The following is a 15474-nucleotide window of genomic DNA, read 5'->3' on the forward strand; positions in this document are numbered from 1 at the left end:
CTGAAAACTACTGACTTGCCCAAAATTGTTGGAAGTAATAGTTGAATAAAAACATGAATGCTTGACAGAAAAGCCCAATTCTTTTCAGTTTAAAAGATTTTATTTGGGGGGGGGGGAGTCATGGTCATGGGCTGAATATGTAGATTGCAATCTTTTGGATAATACAAATGTTGAAGATTTATAAAATCTCATGTGATCATGTGATCAAAATTCAGATGCTTGGCAACTGACTCATATTTATGAGTCATAAATATTTATGACGGTTGCAGTGTCCCAGGGTCATGTGATCACCTTTTGCAAACTTCTCACCAGAAAAGTCAAGGGGGAAGCCAGATTCACTTAACAACCATGTTGCTAATTTAACAACTGCAGTGATTCACTTAGCAACTATGGGCAAGAAAGGTTGTAAAATGGGACAAAACTCACTTAACAAACATCCCACTTAGCAACTGTGATTGTAAGTCGAGGACTACCTGTACATCTTTCAATTAAAGATTTGTACTAAACAAATGAGGATTAAATGATAATATTGACTGTACTTAACAATATTGACTGTATATTTTGCATTCAAATTTCTTTCCAGACATTCTATTTCAAAGTTGTTGTTTTTTTTAAATCCATATAATGACAGTCAGTTTAAGAGCTACACAAAAAGCAGTTAGGTATAATTTTCATTTTGGTTTTGGTGACCAAGCATATTCTGTACTCTGGAGCTTTTCAAGTTCTGGCTTCTTCTGATTTACAGCAGCATGTTTATCATAGTAGTTTATAGCTGTAAAATATGCTTAATCCTATAAAGCTTTACATTAAAGCAGAGAGTTCCCTTAGGAAATATTTTCATCAACCACTATATAGAATTGGGAATCAGATGGGCATTTTTTAAAGTAAATATAAGTGAAGAAAATTATTAAAATGAGGGAGGCGATAAAAATCCCCAAGAAAAAACAACTGTTTGGACAAACATTTACACCAGGGAAGGGAGAGCAAACATAAAAACCACAGCATCCTCCACACCCTTCCTCCTGCCTTAAGTACCTGTTTATTTCAAACATGCTGATAAGGAGTCAAGGTTAGCCACAGGGGAAGAACAAAAGGTAAACACTAACCTGGGTGGGGTCCTTCCCTCTCAGAGCCTTTTTGGAGCCAGATAGAGAAACACGTCTGACTGCAAATTAAACAGCCTGGACCGGAATAGCTGGCATTCTCTGTGAGAAGAAAACCAAACATCACACCTCTCACCTCTTGACCCAATGTTCTCAGAATCCCATATAGAGACCTGATTTTGATTGGCTTTTGGGTAAACAAGGGAGGCTTTCCAAACCTGTTCAGCAGAGTTAAAGAGAAAGGTTTCTGCTGTCAGTACTGTCAAACACAAGCTGATAAGGACTCTCCCAGAATCCCCGGGGACATTCCTCAGAAGTCAGCTTTCCCCTGCTTCGCTCTACCCCCCCCCCCCCCATTTGAGGAAATCTGTACTGGTCTCTCCTCCCCCTCCCCAAGAAAAGAAATTACATCTGCAAATCATATATTTTAATATAATGAAACTAAAACTGGCAGGCCTGAGAAAAGCTCAGAGTAATGCCATTTATCATACACTAAGCAACATTGCACTGAAGAGATGAAATCCTTCATTGGGCTAAATATTAACATTTTGTGTATAAAATAATTAAGGAACTAAAACTGAAATAATTTAAAATTTAACATTCTGAATCTAGGAATAGTCACTAGTTAAAAGTTATTTTAATTTTAGTTTTGATTTGTAGTTTCTTTTGGAAAGAAAAAGGATAAAAATACATAATTTTAGTTTTTATTGAGGTAATATATAGATTAAATAAATTGAATCCTATTCCCAAATAATCTAATCAAAATTGCACCTGAAAATAAGTATTATTAACCTAGAAATGGCTCGCTGTCCAAAATATTAAAACTTGTATTTAGACAACATAAGTACAAAATCACATTGCCAATATTTCTCAACTTTGGCAACTTTAAGATGTGTGCATTTTAACTCCCAGAATTCCCCAGCTAGCATACGTAATGACATAGAATAGTTTAGATAATTAGCTTCATTCAGTACTTATTAAGTTTGCTAAACAATAATAGGTATACATTTTTACTCTGGCCACTAAAACTCATTATTAGAAAACTTAAGTGCTTGAAAAAACAGATTCATACGTTGGTTTATCTATATAGATTAGGTAGTATTCCAAAGCTTCTTTTAACTGAAGTTCACAAGTTGCAAAGAACTTTCCAGAAACAAAAACTAATAATTTAAAGCAGAATATTTGGGTTTCTTAAGTCCAAAAAGAAATACATGTCTATTTGACTTGTGAGCGGTTGCTAAATTCACATGATTTAGAAACAAGTTTACTAGCTGTGGCCCAGGAAAAGCCATAGCTTGTGAACCAGCCAGATATGAAAATAAGTATTCCTAATGACTTCAGGCAACTGGTTTCCAGAGACAAGGCCTCGAACACCATATTTTATTAAAATGTTATAAAAATAATTCCAGGAACTCCTACAGGAAGGGAATAGAACCTAGAACCTGTAATTTGCCCCTAAATCTTTTGACATAATTTTAAATTCTCATCCCCAATGATAGCCAAAGCTTTTTTTATAAGCAATTACATATACATGTATTCACGCCCTTCCAGAAAATTGTGTCTTCCTTTTTCTTTAAACTTTTAAGCTCCTTTAAGGGAGAAACTTGTTTCTTTTCCATAAGCATTGCATATAGTACAAATTATTCTTTGTAGTCTTTAATGATGTTTGGGACTCCTCTGCATGAAGCCCCTTCATCGGCCTGTGTCACAAGGCTTCTACAGTTGTTTTATACCTGAACTGATTAACTTGTGGCGAGTTGCAATGTAGGAGTAAACCATGCAAAAAAGTGTTTTCCGCATTAACTTCTAAGCTGTGTAGCATGTTTCCCACCAGCAAAACTCTTACCTTGTCTCAGTTTTTGGCTGTTCCTGCCACCTTGCTGAAGTCACCATGACACCCTACCAATCTTCCGACATGGGCTTTAATGAGCAGATTTTTTTTCTTTCATTGTAAAGCATATAGGGTGAGACAAGAAAAAATGCAAAACAGTTGGAAAAAGCATTGGTTGACTCTGGATATTGCAGTGCTAAGGACACTTGCAAGATGGAACAAAAATGTTTTTTTTTAAAATTAGAAGATTCCCAGTGGCTGTGCACCCCGAGATACTAAATCAAAACTCAAAGGACCAAAATGTTTGAGACCCTCTCACTTTTGCTGCTTATTTTACCATAGCTACTATACTATGCCCTTAGTTTGTTATTTTCATAAAAGTCAGTCTGCTGAATTTATTAGATTCCTATTGTACTCAGTGGTTTATTATGTGTTTATCTCAAATATGATTGAACTTTTACATTATGGGTTTTAAAGTGTTAGAACTTGTATAGGCCTGTAACTTAAAGGCAAGTATAAATGTTTTAATAAGCAAAATAAATAACATTTGGTCTAATGTGAATATAAACATTATTTAGGCAAGAATGATTTTTCTTCTGTGACTTCATCCTGTTGAAACAATATTTGTCTACAATAATGCCAGATAAGCCCTGAGAACTAATTATATCCAACAAGCCTTGTTTGGGTCAAATCCCCTCCAAACCTTCCTATTAAAAAAATTGTTATCATTTTAATTCATCAAAAAGGGAAAATTAAATAAATGACTCATTGAATAAGTTAAATTAAAACAAATATACTTTCTGTCTTGGGCCCTACATTTTTTTCCTCCTACTTTTTCTAATTTGGTGTGCAGCAAGTGGAATGCCATGTACCCCATGCGGTAGTTCCTCCAAAGTTCAATATCTCTGAAACATGGCATAATGCAGTTCCATGTCAATTCATTTCTGGTCAAAAAAGACGTAAAAATATCTCCTCCTGCTCTCTTTCCTCTTCAGTCTGTTTCTCTTGCCCCAAATAATGATTGGCAAGAGAAGGTTACAGCCTAGGTCTCATGTAATTCAATAAAATGTTAGTGAGTCATATTCCTTCAGTTCTGGGAACACTTCTTTTGATTGACTCTTCTAGTCTGTTGACATGTATTCTCTACACCCTCTAGAAAAATATTGCAGTTGGCTATCTGCTTTCATTTCAAATTCTGTATTTTGGGGAAAATAATTTCCATGTCCTCTTTCTCAAAAAAGAAATGTTCATGGGAAGATCAGATTTCATAAAGTTATCAAGGTTTTGGTCTCTGGGTCTATCTGAGAATAGAAATGTTAGTGGCCCATTTTCAATAATTATTGTGACTTTCGGTAATTATATGCTAAAAGAGCAAAAAGAAGTAAACATATTTGTTTGACTGACTTATTTTATGGTTCTATTCATTATAATCTTATAGGCCAGGGCTGTCAAACTCAATTTCATTGAGGGCCGCATCAGGGTTGTGTTTCACCTCAGGTGGGCTGTGGTGGGGGTAGCCAAGGTGGGGATGGCCAGCTTGATATCACTCGTGTCAGGCGCCTATGGTGGCCCGAGCACTCTGCCAGCAAAAATGGGCTCCCAATCTCTGTTTTCAGCTGGGACGATCTCCTGCAACCTTCTGCCAGTGAAAACTGAGCTCGGGAGGGCCGCAATACGGTACCATGGGCCAGTCCTTCTCTGTTTCCAGGGTGGCTCCACAGACCAGATCTAAGCACCCCATGGGCCGGACCCAGCTCACGGGCCTTGAATTTAATACCACTGTTAGGACCATAATATCTTTATGGTGTGCTTGCATCTTATTAATTATTAATGTAGAGCATTAAAGGACTGCAACACCAACTTTATCATCATTTTTTTCTATTCTTTTTCTCTTATCTTTTCTTCAGCTTCAGGAATACTACAAGAAGCAACAGGAACAGCTTCACCTACAGCTTCTGACTCAGCAACAAGCTGGAAAGCAGCAAGCCAAAGAGGTGGGGTTTTTCTTTGAGTTAGGAAGATATTTTGCAAAAAAAAAAAAAAAAAATCTGCAGAAAATAAAAAATAATTGAGGGGAACACAGATTTGCTAAAAAAAATTGCATTGCTCCACATGCAAAATAACAGATTCTTCTTTTTGAGAGAATAAGATGGACTATCTTTGGTTATTCAGTATAATTTAATTTTAAAAAATCATCAAATTACTGCCTCTGTTGTAACCTATGTTTTGCAATAAGCAAGTTTAACTGACTAATTCACTGTTTAGATAAACATTTTGCAGGGATTCACAATAATTGGCTCTCGTTTAAGAGATTTATCTGTCTTGAGTTCACGATTTTTGCTGTAGAATTCTAAAATTAAAAATACTTGTACCACTCCTGCTATTGGTACTTTTGCCAGAAGAATCATCATAATGCAAAGTGTTTCTAGCAGTCGTCATGTTACCTGAGAAACATGAATTGAAACTCTATGTTAATCTGGAAAATCTACTATATTCATCTTAATGGTCCAAGGAAAACTAAAAGGCTTAGATCCAGGAAACAATAACTTTTCAGAATTCATATACCTATGTTATGCTGCTATTGTTTATGATTAACTTGACAATAGATAGTTTTATGTTAGATCCAAGATCAAACGGTAGCATACAAAGCAAAATATCCTTCCATTTTCCTTTCAGCATGGTTAAGCGAGGTTGAAAGATAATGTCTGGCCCAAAGTCAACCCATGAGGTTATGTGGCCTTGAACCCAGATTCCCAAGATCCTTTGCAATACTGTAATCATTACAATATATTGACTGGCATAGAGTTAAAATGAAGTATGTTGCAAGAAAGTTTAGTACATTCCACAAACTTTCTGTATGGCACTTCTTCTCAGTCTACGATTGGGGGTCTATTGATGATAGAGATTTTGCTCTGTATGCTACCTTCAAGTGATCCCTAATACAAGTACCAAAATTGCCAAAATTCCACGTTGTTGTATTTTGTGAAATTTTGTTGTCCTGCTCTGAAACTTTTGACCAGCTATATTTTTTTAAAAGTATAATTTCCTATAAAATCACATTTGTTGACAGGGCATCTATGCTGTGATACCTGCAAATGCATGCTTAGCCTTCAGTTTATGTGGCTTTTTGGATGAGAAGTATAACGTCTTCAAAGTTCAGTTGCCTCTTGAAAAAACACCTTTGGGATAACTTTAGAAATGTTGCTTTCTTTGAATTGAAGGGGGGAAATGTTGGCAGGTATAAATTTAGTCCTGTCATCACATATTGTGCCTAAGCTAGTACTTACCTTGTTGCTTTTTACTGATGCATTTGAAATGCTAAAATAGATTCAGGAAATCTTGCAATCCTAATTTTTACTGTAACTCCAGAAAGCTTGAGAATGAGAATTTTCAGAAAGAATCTTGTCCCTGACAGTTGTCCCAGTATACCACCTGATACAACATGGTTAATCTAGGAGGGGAGCAGCACATGAGGATTGGCCAGCAAGTAACCTGGTCATCAAATTAATGAAGTGCTCCTGTCAGTCCACAGTGTCACGCTGAAACTCCTCTTGATGTGCTCATAAATCAAAGTGATTGAGCCTGTTACCCCAGTAACTGCACCCACTCAGCTGCATCTAATGTAAACACAGCAGACAAAATGCTTTGAGAAATTCAAACCCCATCACCAGGGAAAAGATCAGGGATCAAAGAACATAGAGTTGGTGCAACAAGAAGTGAAGGTAAAAATCTGGGGTTTAATCCTAAATAAACGCTTTCTATAGATACCTGCAAGTATTAGAGGAAGAAAGGATTGTAAACAGTAGGATCAGTACACCGGTAATTGCTAGTGACTGGCAGAGTAAGCTTCAATAATTATTTTCTTGGGTTTTAAGATTTTTATCAGTGTGCAGATAAGCTTCTTACTTCATTGGTTCTATTAAAAGTACATGGAGGATGATCTCCAAAAATGAAAATGCCCACAAATTGTGACAACAGAAAATATTGGTATATGCTTCTAAGGCAACATCAGATTAGCTGTTTAGTTCTAGTGATCAGGGAGAAATCTTGGAGTAATGTGGATTAATAAAAATAATACAGAAGAACAAGGGAAGTGTACCTAATGTGCTGCATTTTTATGTAAACAACACTCCAGCTGGGCTTAGTAAAATTACCAATATTTCAAATTCCTAATAAATTTCCAACAACTCCTTAGGAAAAAAGTATGGTAGTTTAAATTATGTGACTTACCATACTTTTCCTTGCATTCAGTTTTTTATCCAAAGGATTTAACATTCGGATAGTTTTTTTAAAAAAATTAGGTACACTGTGGGTTAGTTTGGCTGTACAACCTTTGAGAAGTAGGGAGAATTTGAGTTCAATAAAATTAGTTATCCAAAAAAAATTCATCCACCATAAATAATCTTATATTCTACCTATATGCTTATGACAGTCTCTCATTTAGAAGGAAACTCACATTTGTAATACTAGAGTTTGAAAGAAAATAAATATTAAAGACACTTCCAAATGAAGCTTTTATTGTACAACTGTCTGCTTCACTCATGCAGCTTTATATCAATGGGAGGAATCCAAGTATCACAATTATCAATTTATTACCTCCCCATAGTTTTCCATTGCTTTTATTTTTCTTAATATATAATATATAAAATCCCATGTATAATCCATGTAGGAGGATAAACCAGAATAGCTTGGCCTCTTGACTGATGAGTGCTGAAAGCTATTCTTCTATTGTTCTGGAAACATCTGAAAAGGAGGCTTCTTCTTGAACATAAAGAAGGTATATAAGAAAAGCATAATAAAAAAAAAATAAAAATTAATCATTCAAATGCACTTTCTCATTTTCCCTAAGTTAATTCAAGGCCTAAAAACCAAGGTACAGCTAGCCCTTGACTTACAATGGTTCATTTAGTGACCATTCAAAGTTACAACAGCACCGGAAAAAGTGACACATAACTGTTTTTCACCCTGACGACTGTTGTAGCATTCCCATGATCGCATGATCATGCTTGGCAACTGATGCATATTTGGCCCAATGTCATGTGATCACCTTTTGCAATCTTCTGGCAAGCAAAGTCAATGGGGAAGCCAGATTCACTTAATAATCATGTTACAAACTTAACAACTGCAGTAATTCACTTAACAACTGTAGCAAGAAAGGTCGTAAAATGGGGCAAAACTCATTTAACAAATGTCTCACTTGGCAAAAGGAATCTGGGCTGAATTGTGATCTTAAGCTAAGGACCACTTGTAATTATAACTCGATTATAAAATTAATAGGCTTGGGTTTTACTGAATTTGTAGTAAGAGGAAAGTTTATAATTGTGGGGAATCACCAAGAATGTCAGTCTTTATAATAATCTTGTTTCTTGAACTTGAACCATACTTACTATAAACACAAGATCATCTTTGGCTGATGCCAGGATGTATTCTCATTAAAAATGATACTCAATAAATCTTGTAAGTGTTCTTGGGGGGAGGGGGAGAAACATAGAGAAGAGACTGGCAAATGTTCTTGCCCTGCTCATACTCTTGTTCTACTTTTGTTGATTGGGAAGGCCTGCAGAGAGCCTGGAATTTATTCAATTTATGTAGTTTCAATTTTCTCTGCATTTGAGAACTAAAGCAAATGAAGCAAATTGCTGGCAGTGTAGTCACAAAGGAGAGGGCTGGAGTTCCCTCTTTTTTTCTCCAGGCCACTTAGTGCAATTGTCTCACCCATAAAAATGGCTTAACATGAATGCCTAACCTTTTCTTGGTGTACAGTAGTGGTTAAGATATTCGCCTAGAAACTAGAAGACTCTGATTTTTAATCCCACCGTAATCATGAAAACCCGTTGGCCCAGTAACTTTCTCAGCCCAACTGACCTCACAGATTGTTGTGGAGAAAATAGGAGGAGGAAGGAATATTCATATGTTTGCTGCACTGAGTTTGCTGCCTTTAGTTATTTATATAAAAAGTAATCAAGAAAGTTTTTTTAAAGACCTTTTTTTGCTTTCCTGCCTGCAGTACAATCCCTGCCTAGGGGCTGCCCCTTCCCATTTTGATTTCTTTTTGCTAAAAGTCCTTATGATTCATTGGAAAGGAATTCAGCCCAAATCAAAAGTGAATGAACTTTTCTTGATATAGGCACAATCCGTAATGATGTATTCTATTTTGTTCTCGAAAACTACTAGTCAAATGCTTTCAAAATGAAATGATAGACAAATTTAATGTTTGGGGCTTTGAGTATGTCATGTGTTAATACTACCAGTTCTCGATTCTCTGAGGCCCTCTTCAGACTGACGCTGCTGCAGGTCTCTGTGGCTTCTTAAGCCCTCTTAGCTGCTCTGCTCATTAGAGTATACATAATCCCCGAGAAGAGGATAGGAAGAAAAGAATTGTGACAGAGAAGAGCTACATTGGAGGATGTGTGCTTTTGCTTTTGTCAAAAAATTATTGTCCATTACAGTGTTGCTTATAAAATAAATATTAAAAACCTGTTTCTGATGGTGCTTATAAAATAAACCTTGCTAATGTAGACTTGTGAATATTTTGGCAATGGCTATTACTACAGAGGGCCAGATTTCAGGGATAAAGCTTAAATGAAGAAGCTGGGCCATTGGAAGGCTACCCATGCATCAGGGATGAATTAATTATAGCAAAAAATGAGATGGAATAACAGTGTTACAATCCTTGTTTTTTTATAACATAACTAACTATATAGGGTGAGTGGAAGCATCACGGCACCCTGGCATGGTACTAACAAGAAAATGGATCACAATTAAAGAGTAAATACCTGTGATTATCTTTGTAGCAGCATTTTTATGCTTACATATACATTGTATTAGCCCTATAACAATATGGACAATTTGATTAAAAAATCAGTTCTGAAATGGCTACAAAACAAAAATACATATATAGTGTATAGATTATACTCAAAGATTGTTAGGATGATTTATAATATTTTGTATGCTGCCCACCCCTTTAATGGCTCAAGACAGTTTACAGGACTCAGGGCCAGTGGCAAGTGCACTTTGCTTTCTGTATGCTTTCACCTGATTGCAACACTCCAATGTATACTGTATGTTGTAACAAATTTAAAGCAATTAAACAATAGGGGTAGTTAAAAATGGGAAAAATTGTTTGGAATCTTTAATTAAAACTTCATTATCCCTGCATCATTAATATCTAGCACATCTATGTACTTGATTGCTTCCATATATAATTCAAGGTGGCATAACTAGGATTCTCATGTATGAAAGTGATATAGTACATCAAATCAATTAATATTGAATGTTCCCTTTTATTTTGAAACCTCCATTGGTTTCTCATGTATTCTCATTTCCAGAATATGTGCGGCCCAGGCAGTGCTGAATTTCTGCACAAAAGAGGAGCTTTCTTGCCTTTAAAAGCCTCTTGGGAGACTGCTTGTATGCACAAGCTTTTGGCATTCATAGGAGTTTAATCTATATATGTTTAAGGTGGATAGCTTCTCCTGACATATAAGATGTTTTGTCTCTTATAACACTTCAAATAACAGATTTAATGGAAAGGCTCATTTGAGAGAGAGAAAAAGAGAGAGAGAGAGAGTCAGCATTTTCAGTGCTCCGCCAAGCAAGCTCACTGTCTTCTCTTCCGCCACCCTCCCTTCGTTTCTGCCGCTATGATAGATCAAAGGCTTTCAGTCTTGGTTATATGCTGTGTAGCCACGGAGGATAAGAGATCAGAACTGTGAGCTGTGCTAGCTATAGCTAAAGCTGAGATCGGGCTGCTTATGCAAGACCTGAGGGGGGGAAAAATAGAAGGCCTGTGCTTTGGAAATGAAAATGTGTTTTAATTTCTTTCTTTTGTTTTCCAGCAGCCATTAGGGAATAAGCAGCTGGCATTCCAACAACAGCTCCTGCAGATGCAGCAGCTGCAGCAGCAGCACCTGTTAAACCTCCAGCGACAAGGGTTGGTCAGTTTACAGCCAGGACAAGGCACCGTTCCTCTGCAGACCCTGCCACAAGGTAATGCACACAAGCCTCCTTGTTCTTTAATTGCTGTAGGGAGAACCCACCCAGCCATTGCGGCAATTATCTTTGCCAGTTGGTTTTCAGCTAATTTTAAAAGCTGCCTGTTGTCCATGTACTTGAGGCCTGATGCTTGCTACAGTTTTACGTTTTGCTGTCAAATAGCTGTCAGTAAAAGCATTGTTAAACTGCAGTGCACTGGGCATTTAATTCAGGAGCAGTTCAAGGACTACCTGAAGATGTGCTGCTGATAGTAATGGGAGATAACTGGGCCTAATGCACCTTTCATGAAAAACAGTCACTGGCAAGTAGTAGCAGCTCCTCCTGGGTGCTGCTGCTGCTACTACTTTTTCTATAGAAAAAGAGAATGTGTATGTAATAATACTGCTTTATTCCATAGAGCTTATGTCTTCTCTATCAGAAACACTGTTTTTACAGGAGGCAGCAGAATCTGGACTGAAATCATGCTAAATATCAGAGTTCCAAGGATAATAATATGTAATGGGGAGGGATGGACAAGATGGGAGTGAAAGCACTGTTTGGGTTTTCTGATAAACTGTTATTGTTAGCAGCATGTACCTGAAAGCTATTTTCTTATGCCTTTCTCCATCCCACGTACATGCACCACCTATCAACTTCTGTCAAATTCATGATTAAGGAAATTTGAGATGGAAATTCAGTAAAGTCCATGTAAACTATTGAAATTATAATCTGACATTCTGGAGCCATCCTAGTTACAGGAAGGAAAGAAGTAGCAACAGTATATCAATATGGAATGAACAATTAATTCTTAATTTATCCCCTGAAAGTTAATTTATCTACTAAGGACACACATTTCATCTATCAATGCGAAAGGCATTTTGTTACTATTGGACAACAGATAACTGAACTAACGTTCTGTGGCCATGTTTCTTCTATTAAAGCTCCAAAGCTAGCTACCAATATATTTCATAAATAGATTGACTCAATTTGGATATCAACCTCTTTAATCCAAAACCACCCAAATGAACTGCAACAAGATGTTTAACAATCCCGATCCATTCTCCTTCTGTGGCATGTTCATGTGGAATTTGCAATCAGCTCTCTTATGATTTCATTTAATGCAGTTTAGGCATTTCTCTGAATTCTAAATTGTTGGTTAAATTGATGCAACAAGATAAATAACAGTTTGTGAGTTTGATGAAATGCCTAAAACAAGTCAATTTAACTTGGAAAAAAGTTTCTGAATACTTCTTTGCAACCATATGAATAGATCAGAGAAGGAAGCATACAATCTCCCTATCCAACGTGCACTCTCCTTTTCATCACTTTCAATTATGCTTCATTGTGAACTAGGACTTACTTATTCTATCGAGGTATAGCATAAAGAGGTTTTTCAGATATCTATAAAGCTAGCATTCCTGTAAATATTCCCAATTTATCCTAGTGGACAAGAAAACAAAATGCCTTAATTAGGTATATCAAGTATACCTGTATATATGGGTTTTGAAGTTAATCAAAACCTTCAGATTAAAAATCGGAAAAATCAATTTTAATATACAAGCTTAGTCCTAATTAGAAGTAATAAAATCATAAATATAATCCAATATAATTGATGGTGTAGAATAAGTATTAACGTTTGGAAATTATCTCTCCAAAAGTGGGAGAATTTGCATGTCAAACATATTGAAGTGTGACATACTATACTAACTTTGAATCAGTTTGATAAATAGCATGAACATCTATGATTACTTCTCCCTTAGCTAATTTAGAGTAAAAAAAAACAGGCTTGTCAACTAAACTAACAGAGGAAATGTTTAATCCTGTAGAGTTTTCCCCAATTTAAAATTTTCCTAAAATTTTGCTCTGTTTTACAAAAAATAAAAAAAATCATAGAGCTACTTGTATATTTTCTTCCATAAGGGCAAATGGTAGTAGATCAGAGGAATGGTCCCCTCAAATCCCTCAGTAGAAAAGAGCTACTTTTAGTTCCTGAAGTACATGTTATGCTTGTATTTTATTTTATGCAAGGCCTTAGGCATGATCCTAAATGCAATACAAGTACACAGGTACACTTATGTCCCTAGATGATAGCTATTTAAAAAATAAAGACGGCCATAAGCAGACAAGAAAGCCCAACTTTATAAGATCTGTATTGTCACGTATGATTCCATGTGAGTGCCACATTTTTATTCCCCCCCTTTTTTTTTGTTATTCTTGGCATCTGTGAATCACATGAAATCTCCATACTTGCTCTTCGCCAGAAGGCTGAGAAGCAATGAATCACATGAAATCTCATGATTGTGTTCTGTACCTAAAACTCTATTAATCTCTAATGGAGCAGAAAACCAAAGATTCTAGTTCAGCCCAGATACCAGCACTAGGCAAATTAAAATAACAATTTTACAAAACAAATTAATAAATAAATAATTAGATTCAGAAATGTAGAGTTTATTCTGCATATTGGACTTGTATTTTCTTCTGGCATAATATACATAAAAGTACTAGGTTAAATGGAATTCATATTTTTGATTTTACCCATAATTGCTTAAAATCAAGAAATATGAATTCCTAATCTACCACTTTTATGCAAATTACATAGCACTGATTAACTGTTAATATTTAAGTGATTTATAGTTTGGATTTGTTTTTTCATGATAATTTGTCTTAAGTATTGAGATTCTTGTGGTACTTTCTTAAAGCAAATGAAATATATGCAGTATTGCTCTGAAATATGTTTAAGTATTTAAAAGGCTCAGATGCCGCAATTTAATAACAGTGTGGAGAGTTTATATATAAGTAATCCTTGGTGCTCTCTGGGCTTTGTTGTTTTCTTGCAAAAGTTTCATTACCCAAACTAGGTAATATCATCAGTGCTAGCATGATGATATTACCTAGTTTGAATAATGAAAAATTTCAAGGAAAAATCTAAGCTCAGAGAGCACCAAGGACCCTTCATGTCCACTCTGAGCTACAAATATTCTCCTTTATTAAGAGAATAATATCTATGTATTAGGCTGATATAAATTAATGTCTTTTTTGTCACTTAATTAAATTGGGGAGACCTTCACAGTTGTAGAGTTGTTCTGAAGTTCTTATAAATAAATCTCTCTCTGTGTCCTCTCTCCCCTTTTCCCCCTACAACACTTATGAAGCTGTATGTCCCTCAGACCTTCAGCAGCTGTGGAAAGAGGTTACTGCTACTCAACCTGTAGAAGAAAGCATCAAGCAAGAGGGACTTGACCTCAGCACCAACACCTCAAATTCTACCTCGTTTTCGGCTGCCAAGGTCTCTCCTCCAATTTCCCATCACCCTCTCCCCAATGGACAGAACGCCATGCTCGCACAAAGGAGGGACAGGTGAAGCAACGGACCTTCATGTGAAAAGAATATAGAGTTTATAAAAAGGAGATTTAATTTCACTATAGAACTTCTGTATGTTAATGTGTGCATGTATAATAGGACAAACCCTAAAATATTTTTTTGTCTCCTGCATTCAAATCTAAGGCACTAATGCTATTTATCAGGGTTCCAAGTTATAGCCTCATAGAAAGCAGAACTCCGAGGCAGGTAGATTCCTCAAAGAACAGTTTTATTGGAGATATCATATTGGCACAAACTGGTGAAAACTGACTCTGAAAGTTCCAGCGGTTTTCACCTGATTAAAAAGTGAAAGTTCCCCTTTCTCCAAACAATCAGTCACGTTATCCAATCAAGGTGCTGGCCGGTTGCCTGATTACTTCACCCCTCCTCCTCCAGCCACCTGTTGAAATGACCTTGGTTCCCACAGGAAACTATTTTGTTTTGGCTACAAAATTCTCATCTAACTATGTCCCCACTCCCTATCCTTTCTTCACATTGTGGTAACCCTGAAGCCTTCAAAATGGCCCCAGCCAGGTTCGCTTCAGAGGACATTATTTGCATTTCAATTTGGTATAGTATCATCAAATGGGTTTAGAATCAAATTCTGATTTTAACAGTTATGAGTAGTAAACTATGGCTAAAGAGTAGGGCCTCCTGAAGTCAGCTTTGGGATACTGATTCTATCCCATCAGTTGCCAAATAGGCCCTGATAGCAGTATCTAGAAAGTAATATTTCTTTTTTAAAAAATCTGAAGGTGCCTGAGTACCATATTTTTTGGAGTATAAGACGCACCTTTTCCCTCCCTAAAAGAGTGTGGAAATGTTGGTACATCTTATACACCAAATACAGCCATTTTTGGCCACCCAAAGCCCCACCCCCACATCCCTTTTTTTTTTGCAACCCCCCCCCCCCCAAAAAACGGGCCTTTTTCGCAAAAACTGAGGTGTTTTTCCCTTCCTCCAGCCCCAAGAAGCATTTTGCAGGCTTCAGTAGGGCTGGAAGAAGGGGAAAATGCCCCCGTTTTTGCATAAAATGGCCTGTTTTTTGCAAAAACGGGTGTGTTTTTGCCTTCGCCCAGCCCTGCTGAAGCCTGCAGAGTGCTCCTTGGGGCCGGGGAGAAAACAGGCTAGTAAGGGTATGGCTAGCTGATGAGAGCTAAATAGCTTGAAATAGATCTATACTAGTTTCCCTTTATCAGTACAAAT

General features: G+C 36.5%; 1 protein-coding gene across 7 annotated transcripts in view; it reads left to right on the forward strand.

Moving 5' to 3' along the window:
• Nucleotides 1-15474, forward strand: part of FOXP4 (forkhead box P4) — a 170674-nt gene that overhangs the window by 107065 nt on the left and 48135 nt on the right. For 6 of the 7 annotated variants that reach the window (XM_032218009.1, XM_032218010.1, XM_032218011.1 and 3 more), the window contains 3 exons: nucleotides 4842-4928; nucleotides 10773-10923; nucleotides 14061-14265. In XM_032218009.1, coding sequence (XP_032073900.1) covers nucleotides 4842-4928; nucleotides 10773-10923; nucleotides 14061-14265 — 443 coding nt within the window. The remainder of the gene's footprint in view (nucleotides 1-4841; nucleotides 4929-10772; nucleotides 10924-14060; nucleotides 14266-15474) is intronic. The other variant, XM_032218013.1, reaches the window with a different exon arrangement.

The sequence above is a fragment of the Thamnophis elegans genome, chromosome 5 (genome assembly GCF_009769535.1).
Source record: "Thamnophis elegans isolate rThaEle1 chromosome 5, rThaEle1.pri, whole genome shotgun sequence".
NCBI lineage: Eukaryota > Metazoa > Chordata > Lepidosauria > Squamata > Colubridae > Thamnophis > Thamnophis elegans.